A 13,092-nucleotide genomic window follows, 5' to 3' on the forward strand; every position below is an offset into this window, starting at 1 on the left:
AGGCTTTGGCATCATCTGCAGGTGGAGGCAACACCAAAAACACTGCGTCATCTGGCAAGGAGGAGGAGAGGTGCAAAGGAGTCCTGGAACATTGGGACAGCATATATGGTGCTGATGTAGAAGGCTGTGGCAAAGGGGAAAGATCCTCAGAAACCCTGGACAGTTCTGATGGGAAATGAGAGTGAGTGATCACACCTATCATGATGACCACTGTGGTGCTGGGTCATGGTGATGGGAATAATGGTGCATGAACCACAGTGGAGGCGGTTGTGGGTACATCATAATGGGTGGCATGTCTTGCCATGTGGAGTGCATGGAATTGGACTGTTAGGAGAAAAATACACTCCAACAGTTGGAATTGCCCCTTCCTGGGGTCAGAGGTCTGGTTCCTGATGCACATCAGAGTCTTTACCGCTAGGACAGGCAAGAAGACATGGGTGGTACCGAAGAGGCCCGGGGTGGAGAGCTGAGCAGTGTCAGACTTGCTTTTGGCAGTGAGTTGGTTTGTTGGAAGTTTGATGACATTCCAGGCTCAGGTGCTGGTGGTTCTGGCAATGCAGTGTCCCAGTGCCACTTCAGTCCTGCTTCTGATGCTGCATAGGAGTAGGGCAATGTGCCAGCCCTGGTGTTTTGCAGTGCCATGTCCTGGGGCCATTGAGAGTGGTGCTGATTATGCTTCAGGTCCAGCACGGAGTGTGGGGTCTTGCTCTTGGAAGACCTTTTGTGCCCCAGGGTCGAGGCACCTGAAGCTGGCAGTGCTGAGGGTGCTGATGGCATCAGAGGTACTGAGTACTTATGGCTTGGGTCCAACAGCACTCTCTTCCGCGGTGCCTGCAGGGATAGTGCTGGGGAGGCTGCAGCAGATTTTTCTGTTGGCATGGCCTGAGAAGACAGCACTGGAGGCCAGAAATGTGCTGGAGATGGGTCCACTGCCACAGGAGGGGTGCCAACTGACGCAGAAGGATGACTAGAGACCATACCTTTGATTTCCTGTGCCAAGTCTTTAGCAGGAGGCTGCTACAAGACCACTGGTTGGAGGGACTTTTCGTGTAAGTATATTTTGAGCCTATTGGCTCAGTCCTTTCTAGCCCTCGCTGTAAGGCTGGAAAGGTGGGTACAGGACTGAGTCTGGTGTCCCTCACTCAGACCTTTAATGATGGAAGCATGGCCATCGGAGGCTGGCATGGCTTCCCTGCACATGGCACACGACTTAAAGCCCAGAGTGGAGCACCCACAGAGATACTACACAAAGAAGAAATGCTTGTTCACTCATTCACTAATTAATAAAATTCAGAAATTCACATGGGTATACCTGCCATTAGTGAAAATTAGCAATATAAATTCCAAAAATCAGGTACAGAAAGGATCTGTGATCATCTAGATCGGGAGTGGGTAAATACTGGCCCTGCCAGGCCTCCACTTGTATATTTACCTGCACCTTTGCATTTATCTGGTAATTGCAGCCCTTGTTGGCTGTGGATCACCATTTGTGACCAACAGGAGTGGTGGGAAACAGTGTCCCAAGTCCATGCTACTTCCTGAAGCTCCCAGTGACTTGCAGCCAATGAGAGCTTTGGCTGCCTGAAACCTTCAGAGGGGCAGGTAAATATAGTAGCGGCAACCAGCTAGGGATTATTGCTGGTGGGCTGCTGCTTTTTTAATGCCCACCCCTGATCTCAACTGATCTCCTGCATAGCAGAGGCCAGAGACCTTCACCCAACAATTCTGTCATAGCATCTGTAACTTCTGTTTGACCTAGAACCATTTTTTGAAAGGATGGCTGTCATATAACATGTCTGCAGGCCTTAGAGAGCAGCCTTAGAGAGCAAAAGTGGACACTTCCATGCTTGCTGTGCACTGCCTGCACAGCCTTGAACCCTGCAGGCATAAACAGCAGGTCTTATTGGCCACTGCCTCTATAGGTGTAATTGAAAGCCAAGTACTGAAGCAAACAGCCCTAACCCCTTTCGACTCTGCTGGAAAGTAAAAGTGGCATTGAGCCAGGGCATGCACACATGGCAGCAAACACCTAAGGTGTAAGAACCAGGGAACCCTGCCCTTAGCCAAGTCTCACCAAGGACTTCAGCCTCAGGGGCTGATACTTACAGACATAATTCATCAAAATCATAACACACCAGTTAACATATTACCTTTAGAAAAATGCATAGAGGTAGTTCCAGTATCTTAATGACTACAGATACTGTTTTAGCAGAAGAATGCAGCCTTCTTTTTCCTTGCAGATCTATATTACACAGATATTTTTCTTTTACCTGCTCACGTGGTTGACAAGGCGTGTCTGTAGGAGGAGATCTCTTCCTGGTAGGAGATTATCGCATATTAGATGTTGGTTAGACCTCACAGCTACTCCATGGCATACACAGAGAGAACACAACACATCTAAAACCTATAAAAGAAATTAAAATTCTTTTCACTAAAATTTTCTTATCATATTAGAACATCAAATACATGCCCAGACTAGTGAAAGGAACTATACTGATACCCCATCTCTTTGAATGGATACACATTTTACACATTAAACCATCTGGAATTTCATTTTTACAGGTAAAAAGACATTTTTACATGCTTGTCTTACTCATTACACTTTCTCTATTCTTAGGAGTATCATGCGCACCTTATGGTTTCTTCCATGTTTATCCAAGAGACAGATAATTGATTTAATATGTCCTTCCTTAATAATGTTGAGAGCTTCTGGACTTTCCACCAGCACACAATGCAAAACCTCCAGAATTCCTGAGAAAGTAAAAAAGTAATAACACCACACTGATTATAAAACATCACGACCTGAATTCCCGTGCTATTGTCCAGGTGACATATGTAAAAGCATGAGAAGCAAGAGTGAGTACTGACTGAAATTATTAGGCAACAAACACAGAAAACATGTCAATGCAAAACAGACACATTCACAAATTGCAATTTACAAATGACATCTTCGATTCACAATAGCTAACTCTAACATACCAACCTCCATTGCAGTCATTTGGACCCAGCAGCACCATTTCTCTGATTCCACACATTCTGGCTGCTCTGGGCATTTCCCACGCAGGGGTCTTACCGGGAAACAGGGTTAGGGTGTGGAGCCTTGCTCAGCTCCAGCAATCCAGCTGAGAAGAGGGGGTTGAGACATGTGGGCTTGCCCTGCTCCTCCTGCCCAGAACCTTTGCTGGGGACCAGGACTGGAGCAAACCCCAGGCCCTCACTCCTCAGCAGGAGCACTAGAAAGGGGCAAGCACTGACAACCTCATCCTCTCTCCCCTGCTAGAGCTCAGCAGGCCCCACTGCCTTGACCCAGCTCCCTACAAGGAGTGCTGGGCAGATTAGGGCAACCCTCCAATCCCACACCCTGGCTACAGTGTCAGACAGGGGAATGGGGCAGGTGGGAATGAACTTTTCTTCACACACACCCATTTGTCCAGGGTCCCTGCAGGGGAGAAGGGGGTGGGAGAGGTTGCCCCAATGGCTCCTGACCCTGCCTTCCTGTCATGGCACACGCACCCTAACTTAAGCTTACCCAGTCTGCCTTTCCCAGCGTGTAGGGAAATTATGGCCAGCTTGCTGGCTTCAAGCTCACTGATCATAACAGGAGATGATTATCCATTGTACATCCAGTCTCCCTCATACAAACAATAAAATTGCTACCAGCAAATTAGGTATCAGGTAAGGATGATAAATGATTGAGATACTACCAGTACTACATGGTCCACAACTCTTGACATGGCATAAGTATGAACTTTATATCTGTGATGTGTGTTGCTACAGTAAACTGCAATGTCAAAATGACTGTGAAATTTAAAAATTGTATAGTAACAGACTGGAAAACAACATGATGGTTCAACCTGTTATTTTGAACAGAGAGAGCTCTCATCCATGCTTGTAGCAGTTCCCTCACTTAGTCAGACATTTTAGATTTCAGAATGACACAGAGTGACATCCCAATAATCTTATTATATTGAGAACTATACATAGACATTACTGCATATTGCATTTGCCCTGCAATAGACGAAGTTTTAAAATTGCTGCCTTCAACAATACTCAGCAAGCAAATGAAGTAAAAGAAAATCATGCTGTTATTGTTACTGGCAGTTTAGCAGAAGAAGGGGCTTTAAGAGAAAGGTTAACAGAAAAGTATATTAAAATTCACTTTGACTTCTAGTGATGTATTTGTTAATTATTGTACGCAAGCTAAAATACGAGTGAAATCCTGTCTCCACTAAAGTCAATGGGAAAAATCCCACCAACTGGTAAAAAGGGTGGATAAGAATAGATGACTTAAATCAGATGTTTTTTTTTTTAAAATCCTCAATAAAATATTAAATAACAGTCACAATTAAAAAGGAGGAGCCCTGTAGCACTTTGGAGAATATAGGACTCCTAATTTTTACAGACACAGACTAAAACAGCTACCCCCCACACCAACCTAACTGATACTAGTTATAATTAAATCTCATCAGAAACATGCTAAACATACATTCACAGTCTCTTAAAAGTGAACTTAATGGCTCTAGTCTGTCCAGCCTAAGTTCTTCTTCAAAACTCAGGGCTTTCAATTTCTGTTTTTCAGCAGACTAAAAAGTAACATGTGAAAAGAAAGACACAAGCTATAGGACTGTTTTTGTTCTCTGCTTCTTTATATGTGGTGGTGGACCTTGGCCAAGCATGGCAGAGGAGTTCTTTAAGACAGTATCTTAACTACAGAGAGACATAGGAAGGGACACAGGCAGCACAGAAAGTGACAGTGGAACGGACTAAAACACACACAGCTTCCTATATTCCCCACACTTTTGCTGCAGAAAAATTATCACGGCTTCTGTCTGCAAAAAAGACCCAAACAGGGAATATTTTGAAGATATCTGCTCCCTGGGTTACAAAATAAAATGCTTCAAGTATAAGCAGTGCAAGAATAGGAGGCAGGGCCTAGTTGCAACAATGTAATATCTTAAGAAAAACTGCTCATGGGGAGTGTGGGAGCACGAGCACCTGGTGGCCGGGCCTCACTCGCAAGGCAGAATGACCATACACTCCATCTTGGAACGCTATCATACAACGGTGGGAAGGTCTGAAGTCAGGCCAGGAGAAAGAAATCAGAAAGTTGACAAGTAGTTGGAGAGTCCCCAAAGAGAACATCCTGACAAGCAGATAGTAAGCCCCCAAAGAGAACAGCTGGGGCTAGTAGCTGGAAGCCCCCCAAAGAGAACATCTTGGTTGTGCAATATCAGAGGGTCTCAGGGGGAGGTTCAGAAAAAGACCAAGGACAGAGGAAATCTTATAACATGTTCTGACAGGTCAGGAGGATAGAAAGCCCAAATTAGGTAACAAACGCTTTAATTGGCCAGGTATCGAACCCTCAAGTAAGAAATGGTATAAAAGGTGATTTAGCAGGAATAAGGGTATGGGCTCCTGGACACCAGGAGGAGGCTGGCAACTTCCAGTCCAGACAGCAGACCCCAGCCTGATCACCCGGACGTCACCACCACGAAAGGTCCCAACCAAGTCGTATCTCTGACTTGAAGGGCCGCTGTAACGTAGTTGTTGGTGAGATGTGGGAGCATTGGATGTTATTGGTAAGTCACATGTAATTATACACAGCTATATGCAACCTAGTGTTTAGCCTATGCCAAATAAATAACTATAACAAGTGTTAAGTAATTGTAGTTACGAATAAATGAATCAATCACTATCGGTAAATACCACTAGCTGGACTAGCTCGGGCTGTATAGAGAATTATTGGGACTTAGAACAGCCACAGGGCATTGTGGTGTTCACAATCGGAGTGTTATTGTTCCTGGTACTCATAATACTGTGGAAACCTAGGATTTAAAGTAGATACACTGAATCACATATTGCTGCTACACTATATAAGGCTGCTATAAAGGTGGGGTGGTCGGTCCCGGGACACCCGACTCCCCCCCGCTGTATCACACCCCACCTGCACCCACAGGACCTGGAGTAGGTCGGCACATCGTCAGGGAGAAAATAATATGGATGAAGATATGGCTATCGCTGAGTGGATTAAATGGCTAGTAAATTAAATGACTGCATCATTCTTCAAGACTCTATGTCTGTTAGTATAAGTGTGATTTGACAAGTAAAGTCCCAAGTTGTTCGCTGTGTTGGATGTTGCTAGAAAAAAGGTTTAGTTTACCTAACCCTAATGGCTTGTTGAATTACTTAACTAGGCTCAGAATCTATCACTCAAGCATACAATACAGAAATCTGCAGTAAGAGAAATCTAGAGTTCTCAGTTGCTGCTACATGTCTTTTTCTTATTTTATATTACATAATACATGCCTCTTATTTTGGAACATCATGGCCACAAACCATTATGGTGATGCCGCAAAAGTCTACCTCCTATTTTAGTTCAGCATAGCTCAGAATTTCCAAGGGAATCTCTTTTTATATTTGTTTTCTCAAAAAACAGAAGTGCCAGTGAGCTCAATGGGCTTTCTCCAAATTAAGGGCAATCTAAGGACAGTCAGTCTTAGCTTTTTCAGGAACTTGATTTATTTGTGATGTAAGTCAATGATTTAAATCAACCTGAGTTAAATCAATCCACCCTGCTTTTCAAGGACCAATATTTCACCCTACATATGTACTACATACATAAGACACACAGACAGTATATAATACACAAACACAGGATTCATTTATATTTCCCCAGAATAATATTTGTCTGAAACATGTGACTGAACATTTTTTACACTAACAAGAGATGAACGCTGGAACTTTGAATTCTGCTCAGTGCTGCTGGTGGGGCAGATGTCAGATTCCTAAGCACAGTGACCCAGTATTTGTCACTGGTTTGGAGGGAATATTCTCACAGCTAGGGGCAGAACATATTGAAGCATTTCATCCTCTCCACGTATATCACAGCTAAGAAGGAGCCCAAAGCTGATCTTATTTAAGGAGCAAACAAATAAAATCAGCACGAAATTAAGACACACAAACAACTAAGAACCACTAAATCACCTATAGTCTCCCAATTAAATGTAATTATCATAACAATAACGCAGCAGTCATTGCCATTAAAAACAATCAGACTTAAACTGGTTCCCTACAATGATGCATTAAGACAGGATCCCTTGTGTACTGGGTCCAGGTCCCAGTGCTTCAGGGCAGCTATAACTGGCAGCTGAAAGCATCAGACATGCGGTGAATTACTACCAACTACCACTATTGCTGGCACTAAAACAAAAATCACAGCATTGGAAAGGAGGACTGAGAAGCAGTCTTGAGCTCAAAGTTACACAGGGCGTAGGTTAGTCCTGTCATGTCACATGTCTTGTGATCTTCTGTCTCTGTTCCATCCTTTGTCTCCAAGAATGCATCCAGACTTAGGCTGTGTCTACACAACCAGATACATCTGAATTTCTTACTATGGATTTTGTAACTCTGGAATTTATTAATTTGATTTTGACCATCCTCACCTCCCCACGTGCTTCTCACAAAGTCGACTTCTTGCTGCTACACTCAACTGGCAAACATTGACTGTTGCAGTAGTGCATTGTGGGAACTTATCCCACAGTTCCCTCATCCCCATAGCATTCTGGGTATGCTCACTGGGCTTTGATATCTTCTCACATTGCATTTTACTCATTCCCCTGCCATGTTAAGAAAACATCAATTTTTCCCACCAGAAGGAAGAAAAAGTAGGGCACCCCACAGAGATGGCAAAAAAGTTTACAGAAATCTTTCTTCTGTAACTGAATTCTCAACTGGCAATCCACGGAATGTCCCCCCATCCGTGACTGCATCTGACCCCTGAAAATAATAAAGGGACGCTGAAAAGCTTGAAGAAAGAGTTGATAGTAAAGTTGTTGGGGAAAAAAAAAAGAGAGTTGCTGGTATATGGCTTCCCTGTTCACTATAAGGCTTCTGTTCACAGGCTGTGTTCTCAACTGGCCATCCACTGACTGTTCCCCTCCTGCGATTGCATCCGAGCCCTGAAAATAACACAGAGACAGACTGTATTCTCAATGCAGGGGTGCAAAGTTTTAAGAAAAAGGATAGGAAAGTCTAGGGAAAAAAGATTTTTGTTTTCCCTCTTCACTACACAGATGTTGCCAACACAGGGGATGGCAGTGAAATCTCATATGCTTACAACAGAAACAGGAATCTCAGCTGGCCCTCCTCCCTGTGTTTTTGGAGACTCAAAGCACGAAGATAGATGGGAAATGTTAGGAAAAAGATTTTATAACAGAAATATCAAAGCAACAGGTGCCTAAAATGGGCAGCAAGCCCACGAAAATATTTTTGGTGGTGGGGGTGGGGTGAGGCTGTGGTCTGTGACTGCAGAGCAGGTTGAAATGTTGAAGTATTCCCCCAAATATCTGAGCCACTGGGGGAGACTTCCCCCTGATGGCAGCAAGCCCCTGAGCATGAGTCGCTGGGGAAGACTTTCCCCCAGAGGCAGCAAGCCCCATGGGTCCACTGCTAGGGGTCTGAGGGGGTTTCAGTGGGGAGCCAGTTGAAGTATTTCCCGCGAATATCTTAGCCACCGGAGGAGACTTCCATGCAGCAGCAGAAAGGCCCCAAAAATAGTTTTGTGGGGGGCCAGTTGAAGTAGTCCCATCCAAATACCTTAGTCCCTGGGGGAGACTTCCCACTGGTGGCAGCAAGCCCTTGAAAATCTTTCCCACCTGTGGAGCCCTAACCACATGCAAGCCAGGTTATGGTACTGCCTGGCAGCATGGTCAGCACTGAACAGCAGGCGTGTCCTTCTATTTGGTCGGGGGCTACCCACATGATGTGGCTGAGCATGGGGAAGACCCCAACTGTGTAGCACCTGTGGGGATGGGAGGAGGGGGGTCACGCACAAATATAAACCACTGAGAAGTTTCATGGGGTCTTATGCAAGCACAACCCCCCACAACAGCCTTGTTACCATGTGGTGCAGTGGGGTATCATCTGACACCAGGCAGTGCAGAAAAAAATAAGTATAGAGACAGAACCACAAACTCCCTGCCAGGGCTATTCGTAATGGGTAGATGCACTCACAGCGCTAATAGCAAAGAAAGAAAAACATTTCTCAGGCTCTCATAGAAACATAAGCCCACAGCCATAGGCTCGCTGCTCCCACTTTGCAATTCACAGTCTTCCTGTTACTTAATTCTGGTGCACCTGGAGAGCAGGGACCAGAGCAGATAACTGAGAGAAGCATTGTGGGTTACATATGAGACATCTCTGGAGGCTAATAAATTTAATTTTAGGATATGGTGCTTCCACACTGGCCTTTAATTGAATTTTGAATTTGAGCTGGATGCTATACCCATCATGTACTGACAATATTGTGATATCGCTATTAGTGTTCCCTAAATCAAGCTAATGGTATTTATAATCAAGACAGTCATGTTGCAATATCGAGCTGCCTTAGATTTGAATTTATCTCATAGTGCAGATGCAGCCTAAGTGAGATGTATGTTCAGTGCTGCTCTTTTTTCCTAGATGAGGGCAGTGGTAACCCCACAGCATCTACACCCTCTCTGCTATGGAAGGAAGCAGACAGTATTCCTCTTCAAGAGGCAGCTTCATTAGAAGTATCAGGTCACTCTACATACTAACAGGAATGAAGTGAAAAATGCATCATCAACCACTACCAAAGAATGCAGAGCACCTGTCTCTACAGGCATCAGAGAGGCAGAGGATAGAAATCCACATCATTTTGTAACTAGGAAAGGAGACTTTATTTTCTGACTTCTCACAAACGAGAAATAAAGGATAAGTTAAGCCGTGTCTACACATGCACGCTACTTCGAAGTAGCGGCACTAACTTCGAAATAGCGCCCGTCACGGCTACATGCGTCGGGCGCAATTTGAAGTTAACTTCGACGTTAGGCGGCGAGACGTCGAAGTCGCTAACCCCATGAGGGGATAGGAATAGCGCCCTACTTCGACGTTCAACGTCGAAGTAGGGACCGTGTAGTCGTTGCACGTCCTGCAACATCGAAATTGCCAGGTCCTCCATGGCGGCCATCAGCTGAGGGGTTGAGAGACGCTCTCTCCAGCCCCTCAGCTCAATGGTGGCCACGAGGAGCAGCCCCTTAAAGCTCTCCGCCCCCTCCCTTCCTGTGCAGGAAGCTGAGGGAACGTGCAGGCGGCAGCCCAGACACGCAGCCAGCCTGCACGTTCCTCAGCCACCCACCCAGCTGCGATGGCTGCCCGGCAGCCCCCCCAGGGGACCCCCCCAAGGGGAGCCAGGGCAGCCAGCCCAGCCAGAAGGGCAGCCAGGCTGGCAAGCGGCAGCGAGGCCCCTCCTGGACGGAGGCCGAGCTGCGGTACCTGCTGGGGCTCTGGAGCGAGGAGGAGCTGCTCCAGGTAATGGGGAGCAAGAGGCGGAACGCAGAAGCGTTCGCTCGGCTGGCCGATGGCCTGGCTGCCCGGGGTCACCCTGCCCGCACTCCTGATCACGTCAGGAGTAAGGTGAAGGAGCTGCGGCAGGGTTACTCCCGGGCCCGGGATGCGGCCAGCCGATCTGGGGCCGCCCCCGTCACTTGTCCCTTTTACAGGGAGCTCAGGGACATCCTGGGCCCCTGGCACACCTCCTCCCCTCTGGCCACCCTTGATACTTCCGCCAACGAGCCCCAGCAGGCCCTGCAGCTGGAGTCCGCCCCGGAGGTAAGCCCCGCACCCCGGGGGCCCCCCCCGGAGCCCACCCCCGGGACATCGCGGCAGGAGGAGGAGGAGGAGGAGGGGGACTCCTCCTCCGCAGAATCCGGGCTGCAGATCCTCCTCCTGCCATCCTGGAGCAGCAGCCAGGCCTCCGCCCCCCGGGATTTCCAGACCGTGGGAGTGGACCCACAGGTATGTACCCCCCTCTGGTGTACACCCCTGGGCTTGAGGGGCGGGGGATAATAGATATGTGTCCAGGGCCCCCCACATGCTCACATGGCCATGGCCCCAAGGACAGCAGGGCCATATCCCTCACAGCAGTGCATCAGCCCCTGTCCCCCCACACCCCGCACGACAGTGCCATGCCCCATCCCCGGGGCAGGGGGGAGCGGAACCTCGAGGGGCCCCCGGGAGGAGGGGATGGGACACCCTGCAGCAGCAACAGCAGCAGCAGCATGTGATGGAGTGGGGGGAGTGCAAAAGGGAGACTCAGGCTACATATGAGCACCAAGAGCCGAATAGCTCCCAGGGGCAAAGGAGGATCCTGGGGCTACAGCTGGCAGGTGACACCTCTGCCCTGAACAAAGAGGAGGGAGGAGCCGAGCTGGCTTGGAATTGGGGCGGGAGCCACAGGTAGAGGCTAGGGGAAGGGAGAGCTGGAAGGCAGCCAGCCTGAGGAGGGGGAAAGCTGCATCCCAGAGGGGCACCTCTTGGGGTCTTCTCCCCAGGATGGGTTGGAAGGACTGTCTCTTCCGACAGCTGGTGCTGTCACTCCTGGGAGAAACTGGGCATCTGTGGCCTAAGAAACCTCTCCTGCTGTCAGACCCTGCGGAGTGAAGTGAGAGTCGCTCCCACCAGGGGACGGGGTGCAGGGCAGGGGGACCCCTGAACCCCATCCATCACAGCAGCATCTCCTGGGGATGGGGATGGGGAACCTGCAGCACAGGGCTGGGGGAACAAAGGCCACAGCTCGGGGCCCACACTAACGCCTGTCTCCATTCTTCTTCCCCCACTCCTCTCCTGTGTCCCGCACCTGCACCATCCGAAGGACCGGAAGAGAGCGCCGGCGAGGCATGAGTGGTCCCGGAGAGCCCTCTGGGACCATCGCTCCAGGCCAGCCCCTCGGCCGAGGACCAACCGGCCCCACGGCGGGCTAGACGGCGGACCCCGCGCCACCACCGGCCGACGGCGACGGACCCCCAGCTGCTGGCTATCCACCGTCGGCAGCTGGAGGTCGCGGAGCAGCACCTGCAGCTGCAGCTGCAGCTGCAGGAGCGGGCGCTGGCCTGGCGCCAAGATGCATGGGGGGCCTACATGGACACTTTCAACCGCCTGGTGGACTACCTGGCCCCCCATGCTGCGCTGGCCGCCGCAGCGCCCGCCCTGCCTGCTCCACCAGCCACACCACCAGCTGCTCCGCCCGTCGCCGTCCCGTCCGCCATCGCCACGCCACCCACCGCCGAGGGCCGCAGCGCCGAGGGACCCCTGGAGCCACCTGAGACTCGCCGGGCATATCTTCCGGTCCGGCCCGCCCCCAGCCAGCCCCGGACAGGGCTGCGACCGCGGCGGGGCTCCCGGCCGGCCACGCCCAGTGCCGGGCTATAGGGGCGAGGGGCCCGGGACGTGGCCCCCCCCTTGTATATAGTTTGAACCTCTTATTTGGTGCCCCCCGTTTGCCCCGTCCCCCCCATGTAAATAGTTCTCCCCTTTATCCTCCCTGGTTTTCTTTTTATTAATGAGGACACTTGTTTGTTAGTATTGTTTTATTTGTACATATTAGTTTGTTTCCACATGTTGTATATAGTTTGTTCTTGTTTCATATATTTACAGTTAAAAAAAAAAAGTTCTAAAAGAAAAATCAGTTTAAGTTCAGCCACAAGTGCGTGCTGTCATTTGTCCAGGAAAAGTGGGAGGGGGGTGCGGTGGGGTGCTCCATGGTGTAGGCATTGGGGCAGGAGTGTGGTGGAGGAAAGGGCGGGCAGTGGGGGGCCTGGGCAGAGTTCACCCCGCGGCCTCATCATTGAAGTGGGCCCGCAGGGCCTCCCGGACCCGGGTCCCTTCGGGGTCCACCTGCCGACTGGGGGCAGCAGGTGGCTGGACGTCTGCCCTGCCGGCCTCCGCAGCCCAGCCCTGGAAAAAGGTCTCCCCCTTGCTCTCCACCAAATTGTGCAGGGCGCAGCAGGCACCCACAATCTGGGGGATGTTGTTGGGGCCCGTATCCAGGCGGGTCAGGAGACATCTCCAGCGTCCCTTCAGGCGGCCAAATGAGCGCTCCACCACATGGCGCGCACGGTTCAGGCACTCGTTGAAGCGCTCCTGGCTAGCGGAGAGATGGCCCGTGTACGGGTGCATGAGCCACGGGCGGAGGGGGTATGCCGCATCTGCGATGACGCAGAAGGGCATGGTGGTGTCCCCCAGAGGGATCTCCCGCTGGGGGATGTAGGTCCCCGCCTCCAGCCGGCGGCACAG

At 49.7% G+C, this 13,092-nt stretch overlaps 1 protein-coding gene across 12 annotated transcripts in view; it reads right to left on the reverse strand.

Annotated features, from left to right (window-relative positions):
* Positions 1–13,092, reverse strand: part of RYR2 (ryanodine receptor 2) — a 975,983-nt gene that overhangs the window by 536,579 nt on the left and 426,312 nt on the right. For all 12 annotated transcript variants that reach the window (XM_074990102.1, XM_074990110.1, XM_074990109.1 and 9 more), the window contains 2 exons: positions 2,633–2,751; positions 2,271–2,404 (listed from right to left, as the gene is read on the reverse strand). In XM_074990102.1, coding sequence (XP_074846203.1) covers positions 2,271–2,404; positions 2,633–2,751 — 253 coding nt within the window. The remainder of the gene's footprint in view (positions 1–2,270; positions 2,405–2,632; positions 2,752–13,092) is intronic.

The sequence above is a fragment of the Carettochelys insculpta genome, chromosome 3, assembly GCF_033958435.1.
Source record: "Carettochelys insculpta isolate YL-2023 chromosome 3, ASM3395843v1, whole genome shotgun sequence".
Classification (NCBI taxonomy): Eukaryota; Metazoa; Chordata; order Testudines; family Carettochelyidae; genus Carettochelys; species Carettochelys insculpta.